This window comes from Zonotrichia leucophrys, chromosome 1A, assembly GCF_028769735.1.
Source record: "Zonotrichia leucophrys gambelii isolate GWCS_2022_RI chromosome 1A, RI_Zleu_2.0, whole genome shotgun sequence".
Classification (NCBI taxonomy): Eukaryota; Metazoa; Chordata; class Aves; order Passeriformes; family Passerellidae; genus Zonotrichia; species Zonotrichia leucophrys.
This window is the reverse complement of record NC_088170.1, coordinates 36,093,468-36,105,175: the sequence shown is the minus strand read 5'-3', so window position 1 is coordinate 36,105,175 and position 11,708 is coordinate 36,093,468. Positions and strand designations below refer to the sequence as shown.

Below are 11,708 nucleotides of genomic sequence, written 5' to 3'. Positions count from 1 at the left end.
TTATCGCAACAACAATGAATGTCGTTTTGCATTAACTACTCAATTCTTATTTCAACTTATTTTTTATTTTTGGTTGGATAAAGTAGCAACGTTTTCCATGTTTGTGACAACAAAACAAAATCTTGCCAAAACGTCCTCCTCTCCGTGCAAGTTCTTCCTGGTACGGGCTATTTTCCGTTTAGGTGTTACGTCCGAGAACGTACGGACACGATTCGTTGAGAGATCCCGTCCCACCTCCCTTTTCCGCCTCCTAAAGTGGCTGCTGCAGTTCCAGAGATAGGAGGCGGAATCGTCTTCGGGGAAGGGAGGGGGAAGGGCAGCGGGCCGGGATTTCCGCTGGCCAATCCCTGGGCAGGGCGGGCTTTTTCAATACTTAAAGCTTTTTTTCTCATCAGGAACAAAAGGATTGGCAGAGATCAGGGCTATTTTTGTGTCCGTAAAGAAACCCTCCCCTCCTCCCCCCCAAACAGACAAAGGCATTTACGGAGATACTTAAAAAGAAATAATAGATTAGACATGGCTCAGTAGTAGCGTGCCTGGCAATTGCATTATTTTGTTACAAAATATATCTTTACAAAAACGTACATCCGATTTTTTATCAAATCATTATAAAACATTGCTTCTTGGTAGTCAAAGTAATCACTTGGAGAAAAAACAAAAGTCTACACTTCCCTAAAGTCGCCGCGCTCTACCGCGTTCTTAACTATTTCTTTCGGTAATCCCTAGAAAACAAAGAACACAGGACACAATTGACCTCTTGACGACTTACGAATTGCTGGACCCCTGCTGCAGCTTACGGACGACCTCGGTGCATCAGCTCCTTTAGGGAAAATGTGGGTGGCTCTTAAAAGAGCCGTTGGATAACAAAATAAGCAGAACAAAACTCTCCTGGTACAATTTACTTCTTTTTGGGCGCCGCCTTCTTCGCCTTGGCCGCTTTGGGTTTGGCTGCCTTGGGCTTGGCCGCTTTGGGCTTCACGGCCTTTGCCTTCGCCGGGCTCTTGGCCGCCTTCTTGGGGCGCCCGGCCTTGGCGGCTTTCTTGGGGCTCTTGGCCGCTTTCTTGGCCGCTGCAGCCGCCGGCTTCTTCGCCTTCTTGGGGCTCTTCTTCACCGCCGCCGCTTTCTTGGGCTTCTTGGCGGCGCTGGCGGGCTTCTTCGCCGCCGGCTTCTTGGGCTTGGCCGCAGCTGCTCTCTTTTTCGGGGCTTTTTCCTTCACTTCCCCGGGTTTCTTGTTGAGGCGGAAGGAGCCGGAGGCACCGGTGCCCTTGGTCTGCACCAGGGTGCCCTTGCTGACGAGGCTCTTGAGCCCCAGCTTGATGCGGCTGTTGTTCTTCTCCACATCGTAGCCGCCGGCGGCCAGCGCCTTCTTGAGCGCGGCGAGCGAGAGCCCCTTGCGCTCCTTGGAGGCGGACACGGCCTTGGTGATCAGCTCGGTGACGCTGGGCCCCGCGGGCTTGCGGGCCTTGGAGCCGCTCGCCGCCTTCTTCGGCTTCTTGGCGGCGGCCTTGGCGGCGGGCGCGGGCGCATCGGGGGCGGCGCTGGGAGCGGTCTCGGCCATGGCGGCGGCTGCCTCGGCGGAGCGGGCGAACACAATTGGGCTGGCCCGGGTCAGATGCTCGCGTTTTTAGAGCGGAGCCGCGCCGTGATTGGTGCGCTGCTGAGCCCGCCCCGCCGCACGGCCGGGGAGCCCTTCGGTGTGCTCGATTTGTGTTTCTTTGGACTAACAAAAGTGTGTTTTCCTCGGAATTTCTGCCACCAAATCGGCCGGTTTCCCCGGTGAGGGGGGAGAAGAGCAGGTACTTGCGTTCGGGAGAGTTTCCTGCGGCAAACTCGCGATTTGAGTTAAAGGAGAGGCGATAAATCCCGTGTGCTGCTGCCGGAGAGACCTCTGAAGGGAGAAACTTTTGTTTTTCCTTGCAAATTAAAAATTTCCTTTTGATATAAATGTTACGGCAACGACTCAGTCTTATTCTTTAGAGGGTTTTCTTGGGCTCAAAGTTGAAAGCTTACGATTTGAAGCTATTTTGACAGTTTAAATTGATTTTGAACAGGAGGAAGTAACACAAACTCCTTTTTCAGCTCTGAATATGGATTAAGAACCGGTTCCTTTGACCATGTGTTTTACCTACTAAAACGCTAAAGTCTAGTGAAATAGTGTCTCGTACAGCCACCTATTCCACTTTTTATAGAAACATAAGCAATTCCTTGTTATCTGGAGACTGATGACCAGAGAGTTGGTTTATTTTGTCTTACTGGGATTTCAGTACAAGGGAGGCAAAGTTACTCTGCTGCCCTACGTGGGGTGTTTTCTTTTTGTTTGTTTTCCATACGACTTTTCTACCAAATATTAAGTAAATCAATCTATTTGCCTGTCGTGTTCCATATTATTTTGAAAAATATAGTAATTTAAAACCTTTTGTTACAAAACTGCAGCTTTGCAAAAGAAAGCAGTGTCCTGCACTTCTGTTGTGTATGGAAATTATCTTTGTCTTTGGTAATTTAAGACTTGCAAGGAGTATCATTGCAGTTTAGTAAGCATGCTCTTCATTCCCAAAGAATGTTATCTTGTTTTATATTTTCTCTAAAAGTAGTAGAATTGTAAACCTTATTGCTGTTTGGATTTTGAACGTGTCTCACAGAATATGGCTACACAAAGGTTTAGCTAAAGCCTCTGAATGCTGAATCCCCTTCTCACTCTAAATAAAACCCACCTAATTATTACTTGTGCATTTTACAGCGATCACTGAAATAACGAAATACTTTTATGACAGAAACTAGAGCAATTTGTGATAACCTGAGTTTTAACAAGGGGAGAGGTAGGCCATAGGTCATTCCTAAAGAACCAGGAAGGAGTCAACCCATACTGGTACCTGGTGGAAGATGGTGTAATATGCTGAGCAGAACAGAGCTCTGGCTTAATATTTCATTAATCTGTAACTGACTGTGAAAAAAGTGTTTTATCCATTGTCTTTTGTAGTTGTTTAAGAATCACAAAGACTGCACTGCAGCCAGGCCTTTGGTATTACCTGATATAACATAGAATGTGAATACAGTATTTAAGTACATGTTAGCAACCAGAAATTCAGAGTGTATGAGTAGATAGTTTTAGGAAAATGTAATTCTCTTTCTGTTTCATGGTTTCATTTACAATGGCTGTTTTATAAACACTAAAATGTGTATAAAATGAGAGATTTAGCTTGCTGTAAAATAGTGTTTCAGGGAATGTGAAATTATGAATAAATGCAATGAAGGGGAAAATTGTGACCTCCACCCCATAATGATAAAATACCATAAAAAAGGTTGCAATAAAAGTGCACCTGAGCTCTGTAATGCTTTAAGGGGAAATTAACTGAGAGGAGACCTAATCAAATTGTGATTTTCAAGGTCTTATTTGGCAATACTATGTAACACGAAGTAAGGCTACAGAGATTAAATGGAGTGGATGTGAGTATTGCAGAGTTACCTTCAGAAATTGCAAATGAAAGTAAAATGTTTTGAAGCCTTTATCCTGTATATGTAAAACTATGAATTAACCTTTCCATTGATTTGGCTGCATAATGTAATAAGGTAGCAATTGCTGGGAAGATATGAAATTTAGCAGTTGCCTAGAGACTTCATTGCATATAGGCAGAGGAACAGCTTAGGCCATGAGTGACATGTCAGCAAAATGAAAAATTCCTTTTTGCTTATTCTTGGTGCTTTGAACACATATGTTTCAGTAATCTTCACTGAAGGAAACGTAAATATTCCAGCTCTCATTTGTGTCTTCACAGAGTCTTCATTCACATTTGTTGATGGCAAAATTGAGGTGCCTGAAATGGTCACTATCCCAGTTTTCTGCCTGGCTTTTCTCCCAGCAGTTGCTACCCTTTCCTCATTTCCAAAGAAGTCTGCTAAGTACATACATGTCAGCTTCTGGTCTTCAGCTACTTTTTAGTAATTTAAACTGAAGTAACTTCAGAAATTTCATTAAAAAAATAAGAGAGAAGCTATTTTTAAATGGTGTCGAAGCAAAGAGATAAACCTACTTTACTGATGCAGAATTGCTGCTTGGAGCTCATATTCTTCTTTATGGTGAAAGAAATACATACAGGAACAATATTTTGGAAAGTTAAGGTGTATTTGGCAATTTTAACAAGAGCTGCTCTACAATCAGAACAGATAGTTAAAAAAGAATAAACAGATGTACTCAGGAAGAGAAAAAATGTAGTGAAAGGCAGAAGTGGGAGTTTTACCTCTAGCTGAGTAATAGAAGAAGGGAAATAATCTTGTTTTAGATATAGGATATTGTGGAAAAATATAATTAAGAAGACATTACATAGATTGTTACGTGCAGTTTGGTTTTCCCAGTGAGACTGGAGAGAGGTAGAATTCATCATTCAGTAAGAGAAGGAAAGTCATTTCAGGATCTCCAGAGATACTTCTGGAGAGGACACCACTGTAAGGTCTATTTCATATGAATTATTTCAATCCTCCTCACCTTATGGGCACCCTAACAGGCCATAGTGTATCACAAACCTGCAGCCTGAGCCCTCCCTGCAAATTGCTTCCCTTCAGACACCCAAATCTGTTCCAACTTATGCAGTTATCATTAGGACCCCTTGGCATGAGCAAGGAGACCCAGGAAGCAGAGCCAAGGGCTGGCAGCACACCTGAGAGCTATCAAACGTTCTCATCTGCAGTTTAGGACCTGCCAATACTTGTTCCTACGAAAATGAGCTGTGGGTTATATTTAGGCATGTCTGCATTAAGGAGAGGTAGCACAGGAGTTGTTCCCAAGCAGTTTTGTTGGGAGGCATTAGCATGAGAGCCAGGCGGCTGCTGCAGCTGGGGGCTCTGCTCAGCATTCCCAGCAGCTGAAGGAAGGGAAGCACAGCTGCTCTGGCACTCTGAGCCCCTCTCCTCACTCCAGATGGCAATTTCCAGAGAGGTTTAGGTGAGGGCCTTTACATGATGTGCTGCATTCCCACATACATGTTCCACAGGAAAGAGCTGTAAATGCTGCCTGCAACCATGATTACACTCCCATTACGGAGTTACACCCATGCCTTACTTGCCCTCAGTGACATCATCTTTCATCTGAGTTTCACATGTAATAACACTTGTGTGATCCAACCAGCCTGCACAGTTTAGCAACTTTTAACACTTAGCTAAGGAATTTTAAAGCAACACTTACCAAACTTCAAACTTGTTGCAGCTCAGCAGAACAAGTCTCTGCCTACATAACACTAATGTGTCTGCTGCTGCTGCTGCTGCTGCTGCTGCTGCTGCTGCTGCTGTTAAGGCTCCTAAAGTGCACTGAGGTCACATAAGGCCTTTTAAACTCAGGGTATAGTGAGCACCTGTGGGGAGCAGAGCAAATAGGGTAGGGCAAGGGATGACTGTTCCCACAGACTCATCTTCCTGGAATGCTGTACACTCCTCCCTGTACCCTTGGTTAAGGGTTGGGGCACCTGTGGTGTCCTCCCTTCTTCATTGCATGACATGTAATTTGGCAAGTTAAAATCTATAGTCTGAAACCTGGATTTGTCCATAGGTAGGAGGCACTGGAAAGGAAGTCCTTCCTGGGAAAGCAAAAAAAAAAGAAAAAAAGTCAGCAAAAAAAAATAAAGGGGGGCAAAACCTTTCTGAGAACAGATAATGATAAAAAAATGGACTTTGTTCTTCACTCTCTGTTTATTAGTTCAAGGCATATTTACTTTTTTTCCACACACAATGAAAAGGTCCACAGTCACATATTAAATAATAGAATTATTTCTATCTCTGAGTAATTTGGTCTTCTAAAACTAATCCAAGCCACTTGAAAAGTTGTGTTTTGGACCACCCTGGCATGGTTTGAATATCATCATCAATGGGAGATTGAGGACACCTCAGGCCCTTAGACAAACTGTTCCTGAGAGGTGAACAGCATTACCAGCAGCTGCATCAGCTATGGCTCCCCAAGGAAATTGTCTCCTGTTGCATGGAGAGTACCTCACTTTAACTGGATTTAGTGGTGAAGTCCCCCAAGGAAGGGTGACACCACGCTGTCCTTCCACAGCAGCCTCTCCATAGCACGGAATCCTGGCTGCTCAGACTGGTCAGCAGCTCACACAGGGATGCTGGGCTGCACACTCTTCCTCCCTGCGGAAAATCCCTTCTGTGGATTTTCTGCCCTCCACACTTTCCTGCTTGTGTGACGATGCTGTCTGTGATTTCTGGTACACGGGAGGGAGCAATGTGGTGAATCTAAATGTCACTTCCCACTCCAGCCAGAAACGTGTTTGGAACTATGGAGGTGTCCTTGGACACATCGTGCATGCACAGCTGGTCTGCAGTCTGCCATCTTCCTGGCTGCTGACACCCCAGACACTGATGTGACACGCTTCCAGGTAAATTTGGATTGCAGGCAGCTCATTTTTGCCTCACAGGCACTGAGAGTGGCACCCAGGCACAGTGTAGGCTAAGAGCCAGAGCCCTGTGTAACTCACCGTGCAAAGGAACTCTCCTTAAGTGGTGCCGCCTTCCTGTTGCTCTCCAGAGGTGTGAAGGTGAAGCTGGTACTGGCTCTAGACAAGTTGTGCCATCTCTCTAGAGCAGGAGTATTGCAAGTTAGCATTTGGTAGCTCGCTGTTTAGGCTGTTTTCCCACAGAAGGGAACAAAAAGGTTTTGCAGGGCTGTTCACTGTGTAAGTGTTGTGCTGTAGTTCATGTTTTTGCAGTACATGCTTTGCAGCCCGTGGTCTGGTGCCAGAGCAGCACTATCTCAGGTCAGTATGCTGTGCAGATTGCCAGGGGCACTGGAAGGGCTGGCTGGGGCCTGACTTTCCCCCTGATATATCAGTGAGGTCAGCAATTGTCACCTCTGCTGTCATACAGGTAGAAAGTCAGGAATCTGGCTTCAGAGGCTTGTGAGATTATATATGTATGGTTTGGGCACATTCAGGATGAATATATTTCATCTGTTTTGCCTGCAAATTGCCTTAGTCCCAGAAAAGATTGGCTTCCATAATGACTGTATTAAAACTAATTCTTGTTCTTTCTGGCAGGTTTGTGGGGGTTTTTTTGGGTTTTTTTGGTTTTTTGTTTGTTTGTTTGTTTGTTTTTGTTTTGTTTGTTTGTTTGTTTGTTTGTTTTTTTTTTTTTTGCTTTGGAACTGAAAATGCCATCAAGATTTTGTTGACTTGGTTTTGAAATAGAGAACAGAGTAACAACTTTAACTTTTGCGTTCTGTGTGAGGTTAGTAGTTTGTAACATCTGACACTGAATTGTGTGGTTAGCAAGGCTTGCACAGAAGGCCAGCACTGAGCAGCCAGGAGCAGGGAGCAGCAGCCATGCAGCTCTGTGGAGGTGGTGAGTGAAGAGAAACCTGCTGGGGCTTGGGTTTGCTCAGACTGCAAGGAGACATGTACAAGGAAACTTAACAGCTGAAATTACTCAAAGCTGTTGAGGAAGGGGCCAGTGATCAGTAAGGTGAACTTTTGAGTAATTCCAATGTTAATTGACAAATCCAAGGCATGGTCTTTTTATTAAAAAATTCACTTAGACAACAAAAAATAAAAAAAAGGAAGAAAGAAAATAAATAGATTCAAAACCAAAATGGAGGAAAAATTGCAATCTGTTCTTGTTCTATCAATTCTTTAGGCCTTGGTGTGCTTGAGTACATAGAAAGGTTTTCAATGGTTATCACTGTCAGCCACACCAGGGGATGAAGACAGGAATTTTGTTTGCATTTGACGCTAATGAAAGTAAAGGTGGGTTCTTAATCTTCAAGTCCGTTTGTGTTTAGATTTTTATTATTTTCATTTTACCACATGTGCTTATTGTCCCTACATGGTGAATGGTCTTAGCTTTAGTTTGTGGTTTTGTTTGGGTCTTTTGGGTTTGGTTTTTTTTCCCCCTTGGGTAGCAGGATCTGGTTATGGTCCCTTCAAACTTGAGGGACACACAAGCTCTGTTGGGCTGGTATTGGGAACACAAAAGCTGTAAGTCTGGGAGAGGTCAGAAGAATACACAGTGCAGTAGTAGAACTTGTTTCTTATGTTAGTAATATCAGCAGGGATCCAAGAGTGGGGAGAAATTAATGGGTGCTATGAGCAGGACAGCCTTGAGATTCTGCTCTCTTTGAATTGCATGCTGGAAACATAATTATAATGCTTGAAGAAATGAGTAATTAACAGGAAACTTCTTTCTGGACCAACATCCCAACTGTGAAGAGGCTAGTAAATAAAGAAGGTAGGACCAATAGCTGATAATCTCATCAAAGTGGTCCTTTAGATTTTAGTGCTTTGTAGGCTGGAGACTCATTGAGTCAGAGGGGATGTGTTAGGACAGAGGTGAATTAGGGAGCAGCAAATGGAGTTTTCTTTATGTATAGCACTTGCTTTCTCTAGACAAAGTATTTTTCATGTTTTGGGATTTGCTTTAGCCTTGCAAATCCAAAGGTTGAGGAACAGATGAGTGGGAGTTGTTGATGGACAGATGAGTGGTGGGTATGTATATTACATGGACTGCATCCCTGTCATTGTGGAGAATTCCATTAACATGTGGTTAGCTGTCCTCAGTGTCTGCTTGTGTTATCAAAGGCTGCTGGAAAACATGCATGAAATGAACAAAATGCCCACCAGCAAAGAGAGTGAACTGAATACCCTTCCCTGTAGCTCCAAATATGAAGATACTACATGTGAAACAGAGAGAAAGACAAGTCATATAAAAGAAGAGTTTAAAAGGAATCATAGGTCTTCATGGCCAGGCAGAGACATTCTTATAGAAAATAACTGACCTGAAAGATGTTGTGAAAGAATTACTTCCCCATAATTTTTTACCCTGCTGGATTCACTGTGATTAAGGCAGAAAAAAAAGTGAGAGTCAATGAGAAAAAGGGTTGCCAGAGTTCAGAGATCTTTCCAAGCCCTTCATTTCCAAGGACTTTCCTCTGTCTCTGTGTGAGTAATAATGTGTGTATTTGGCCATAATGAGCTCAGGCAAATTCTCCATATTGGAATTATGTTAATTGCATAGAGCCAGTGGGTCCTGAACTGGAAATGGAGAACTGCAGGCATAGCCAACAGAAATGAGGCATGGATTGAAAAGTCATAATGACAGATTTTCAGAGTCATGCAAATAACAAAGAAAAATGTCGCAATTTGCAACATTCCCTTCTGAAAAGAAAACATATTACATGAAGGAATGAGTACCCACTCCAAATTGTACCAGGCCTTTGAAAACATGGGGGTACACAGGAACACGGCTGGCACAGCCACTTTTGTTGTGCATTTGACATATGTTAATAATTTGAATCCAGTTAATTACCTAATGGACATATATTGCATTTTGTATATCACCAATATGTTTAGAATGTAACGTGAAGAAAACAATAAAGAGACAAAGTAAAGGGTTAATGGGAAGGAAACACTGGAGACACTAGGATAGAAAATAAAGGGTGTTCAGTTCGTTGCTGAAAAAATCCTGTGCAGATTTGCCGCTGATACAATATGCTGACAGTCAGACGTAGGCAGCTTTGAGAAAACGTTTGCTTCTGGTCTAACGTGAAAACTTAGGCATGATTCCCCTCATGCTTCAGGGTTTAGAGGACAAATACTAAACAGAGCTCCTGAAACTGACCGAAGAGTGTGTACGTTTATCAGTATATCGAGTTCCTGAATGGAACCTCAGCAGTGAGAAGAAGTGGTCAGGGCCATGAAAACCGTGTGCGGCGTCCGAACGACCGCCACGTCCCGAGGAAAATAAACGGGGTTCTGTGTTATGGGCACGACTGCAGGGCGGAAATCAGGGAAAAGCGGCTCGGGGGGACCGAGGGGATGGGACGGAGAGCGAGGCGGGGCCGGGCGGAGCGGGAGGCGGGGAAAGCAGCCGGGCCCTGGGCGGAGCCGAAGGGGCAGTGCCTCAGCCTGGCCCCACCCGCCGGGCCCGCCCCTGCTCCCAACCAGGTCGGACCAAACCCCATAAAGCCGCGGCGCGGACAGCGCTGGCTCACAGCGGCAGTGTCGGAACCTGCAGCAGCGAGCGTGTGACCATGTCTGGCCGGGGCAAGGGCGGTAAGGGGCTCGGCAAGGGCGGCGCCAAGCGCCATCGCAAGGTGCTGCGCGACAACATCCAGGGCATCACCAAGCCGGCCATCCGCCGCCTGGCTCGGCGCGGCGGTGTCAAGCGCATCTCGGGTCTCATCTACGAGGAGACGCGCGGCGTGCTCAAGGTCTTCCTGGAGAACGTCATCCGCGACGCCGTCACCTACACGGAGCACGCCAAGAGGAAGACGGTCACGGCCATGGACGTGGTCTACGCCCTCAAGCGCCAGGGTCGTACCCTCTACGGCTTCGGCGGCTAAAGCCTCGCTTTCTTTCCCAATCACCGCCACATAATCACAAAGGCTCTTTTAAGAGCCACCCACCTATTCCTGAAAAAGAGCTGTATCGCTATATTTTTACATTCGTTTGTTTGTGTATTTGCTTTTGCTTCATTCTTCTTGACAAAGCATTTGCCTTCCCTCCCGTTTCTGTCTTGCTTCGGTAAGTCGGGCGGGCTGCTGTTCCTCAACGTCCTTTTGGGAAGGAAAAACACAAAGCCCACAGAGGACAAAAGAATTTATTAAATTTCCCTAAGAAAATTTTAGTTAAACCTCTCTAAGCCTAAGTTCTGCACAGCAGTGCACCGCACCATTCTTTTCCAAGGCAGCAGGACAACCAGCTGCCGCGCCCACAGTAGGGAGCCTCTGGAGGAGCCTCTTCGCTCTTCCGCCCGCGGGAGCCCCGGGCCGTGGCCAGGGCGGCTTTGGCGCCCGCGCCCTTTCCAAAAGCGCGCGCGGGACGCGATTGGCTCCGGCACATCCCGCGCTCCCTCCGCCGCCATCGGCCCGGGACAGCGGCTCCCTGCGCGCCGGGAACAGAGCGATCCCACCCATCCCGTACCAACAATGAACACGCAGCCCGCCAGAACCGGCCCGGGCTAAATACAGCGAACACACGCCAAACCACACACACACACACCGGCACAAACACAGCCGCCCTGTTTTTCCCTTCCCCCCGCACCTAGGCTGCAGAATTTCAAGCTCTTTCTCGAGACTGTGGGTGGCTCTGAAAAGAGCCTTTGGGGTTCGCTTCTGGGCTCCACACGCTTCCGCCGACCGCTTTACTTGCTCTTGGCTTTGTGACTTTCCGTCTTCTTGGGCAGCAGCACGGCCTGGATGTTGGGCAGCACGCCGCCCTGCGCGATCGTCACCTTGCCCAGCAGCTTGTTGAGCTCCTCGTCGTTGCGGATGGCGAGCTGCAGGTGGCGGGGGATGATGCGCGTCTTCTTGTTGTCGCGGGCCGCGTTGCCCGCCAGCTCCAGGATCTCGGCCGTCAGGTACTCCAGCACGGCCGCCAGGTACACCGGCGCGCCCGCGCCCACGCGCTCCGCGTAGTTGCCCTTGCGCAGCAGCCGGTGCACGCGGCCCACGGGGAACTGCAGCCCGGCCCGCGACGAGCGCGACTTGGCCTTGGCCCGCGCCTTGCCGCCCTGCTTCCCGCGACCCGACATCTTGCCGCGCTCCTCGCTCGCTCCGCACACAAACTCCCGCACAGACGAACACGCAGAGGTGCCGACACAGCCGCTTTTAGTCCTCCGCCTTTATATCCCCTCCCTGCGCGCCACCGCCGCCTCCTGATAGGCCGAGCCCTCCTTTCGGAGCACGCGCTGCCCAATGGCGCAGCGAATTTCACGCTGACCAA

The 11,708-nt window shown here is 47.0% G+C and overlaps 3 protein-coding genes across 3 annotated transcripts; 1 reads left to right on the top strand and 2 right to left on the bottom strand.

Annotated features, from left to right (window-relative positions):
- Positions 1 to 43: 43 nt before the first annotated feature.
- Positions 44 to 1,578, bottom strand: LOC135442402 (histone H1.01). Its single transcript, XM_064702183.1, has one exon. It carries the CDS (start codon positions 1,556 to 1,558, stop codon positions 899 to 901), a length of 660 nt encoding a protein of 219 aa, XP_064558253.1. The 5' UTR covers positions 1,559 to 1,578; the 3' UTR covers positions 44 to 898.
- Positions 1,579 to 9,991: 8,413 nt separating this feature from the next.
- On the top strand, positions 9,992 to 10,378 carry LOC135442436 (histone H4). Its single transcript, XM_064702224.1, has one exon. The coding sequence runs from the start codon at positions 10,016 to 10,018 to the stop codon at positions 10,325 to 10,327; it is 312 nt and encodes a 103-aa protein (XP_064558294.1). The 5' UTR covers positions 9,992 to 10,015; the 3' UTR covers positions 10,328 to 10,378.
- Positions 10,379 to 10,757: 379 nt separating this feature from the next.
- LOC135442419 (histone H2A type 2-C) lies at positions 10,758 to 11,528 on the bottom strand. The gene has a single exon (XM_064702206.1). The coding sequence runs from the start codon at positions 11,515 to 11,517 to the stop codon at positions 11,128 to 11,130; it is 390 nt and encodes a 129-aa protein (XP_064558276.1). The 5' UTR covers positions 11,518 to 11,528; the 3' UTR covers positions 10,758 to 11,127.
- Positions 11,529 to 11,708: the final 180 nt, after the last annotated feature.

Bases quoted from the DNA above. Each gene is read 5' to 3' on its own strand.
- LOC135442419 (XM_064702206.1), bottom strand. From the start codon at position 11,517: ATGTCGGGTCGCGGGAAGCAGGGCGGCAAGGCGCGGGCCAAGGCCAAG.
- LOC135442436 (XM_064702224.1), top strand. From the start codon at position 10,016: ATGTCTGGCCGGGGCAAGGGCGGTAAGGGGCTCGGCAAGGGCGGCGCC.
- LOC135442402 (XM_064702183.1), bottom strand. From the start codon at position 1,558: ATGGCCGAGACCGCTCCCAGCGCCGCCCCCGATGCGCCCGCGCCCGCC.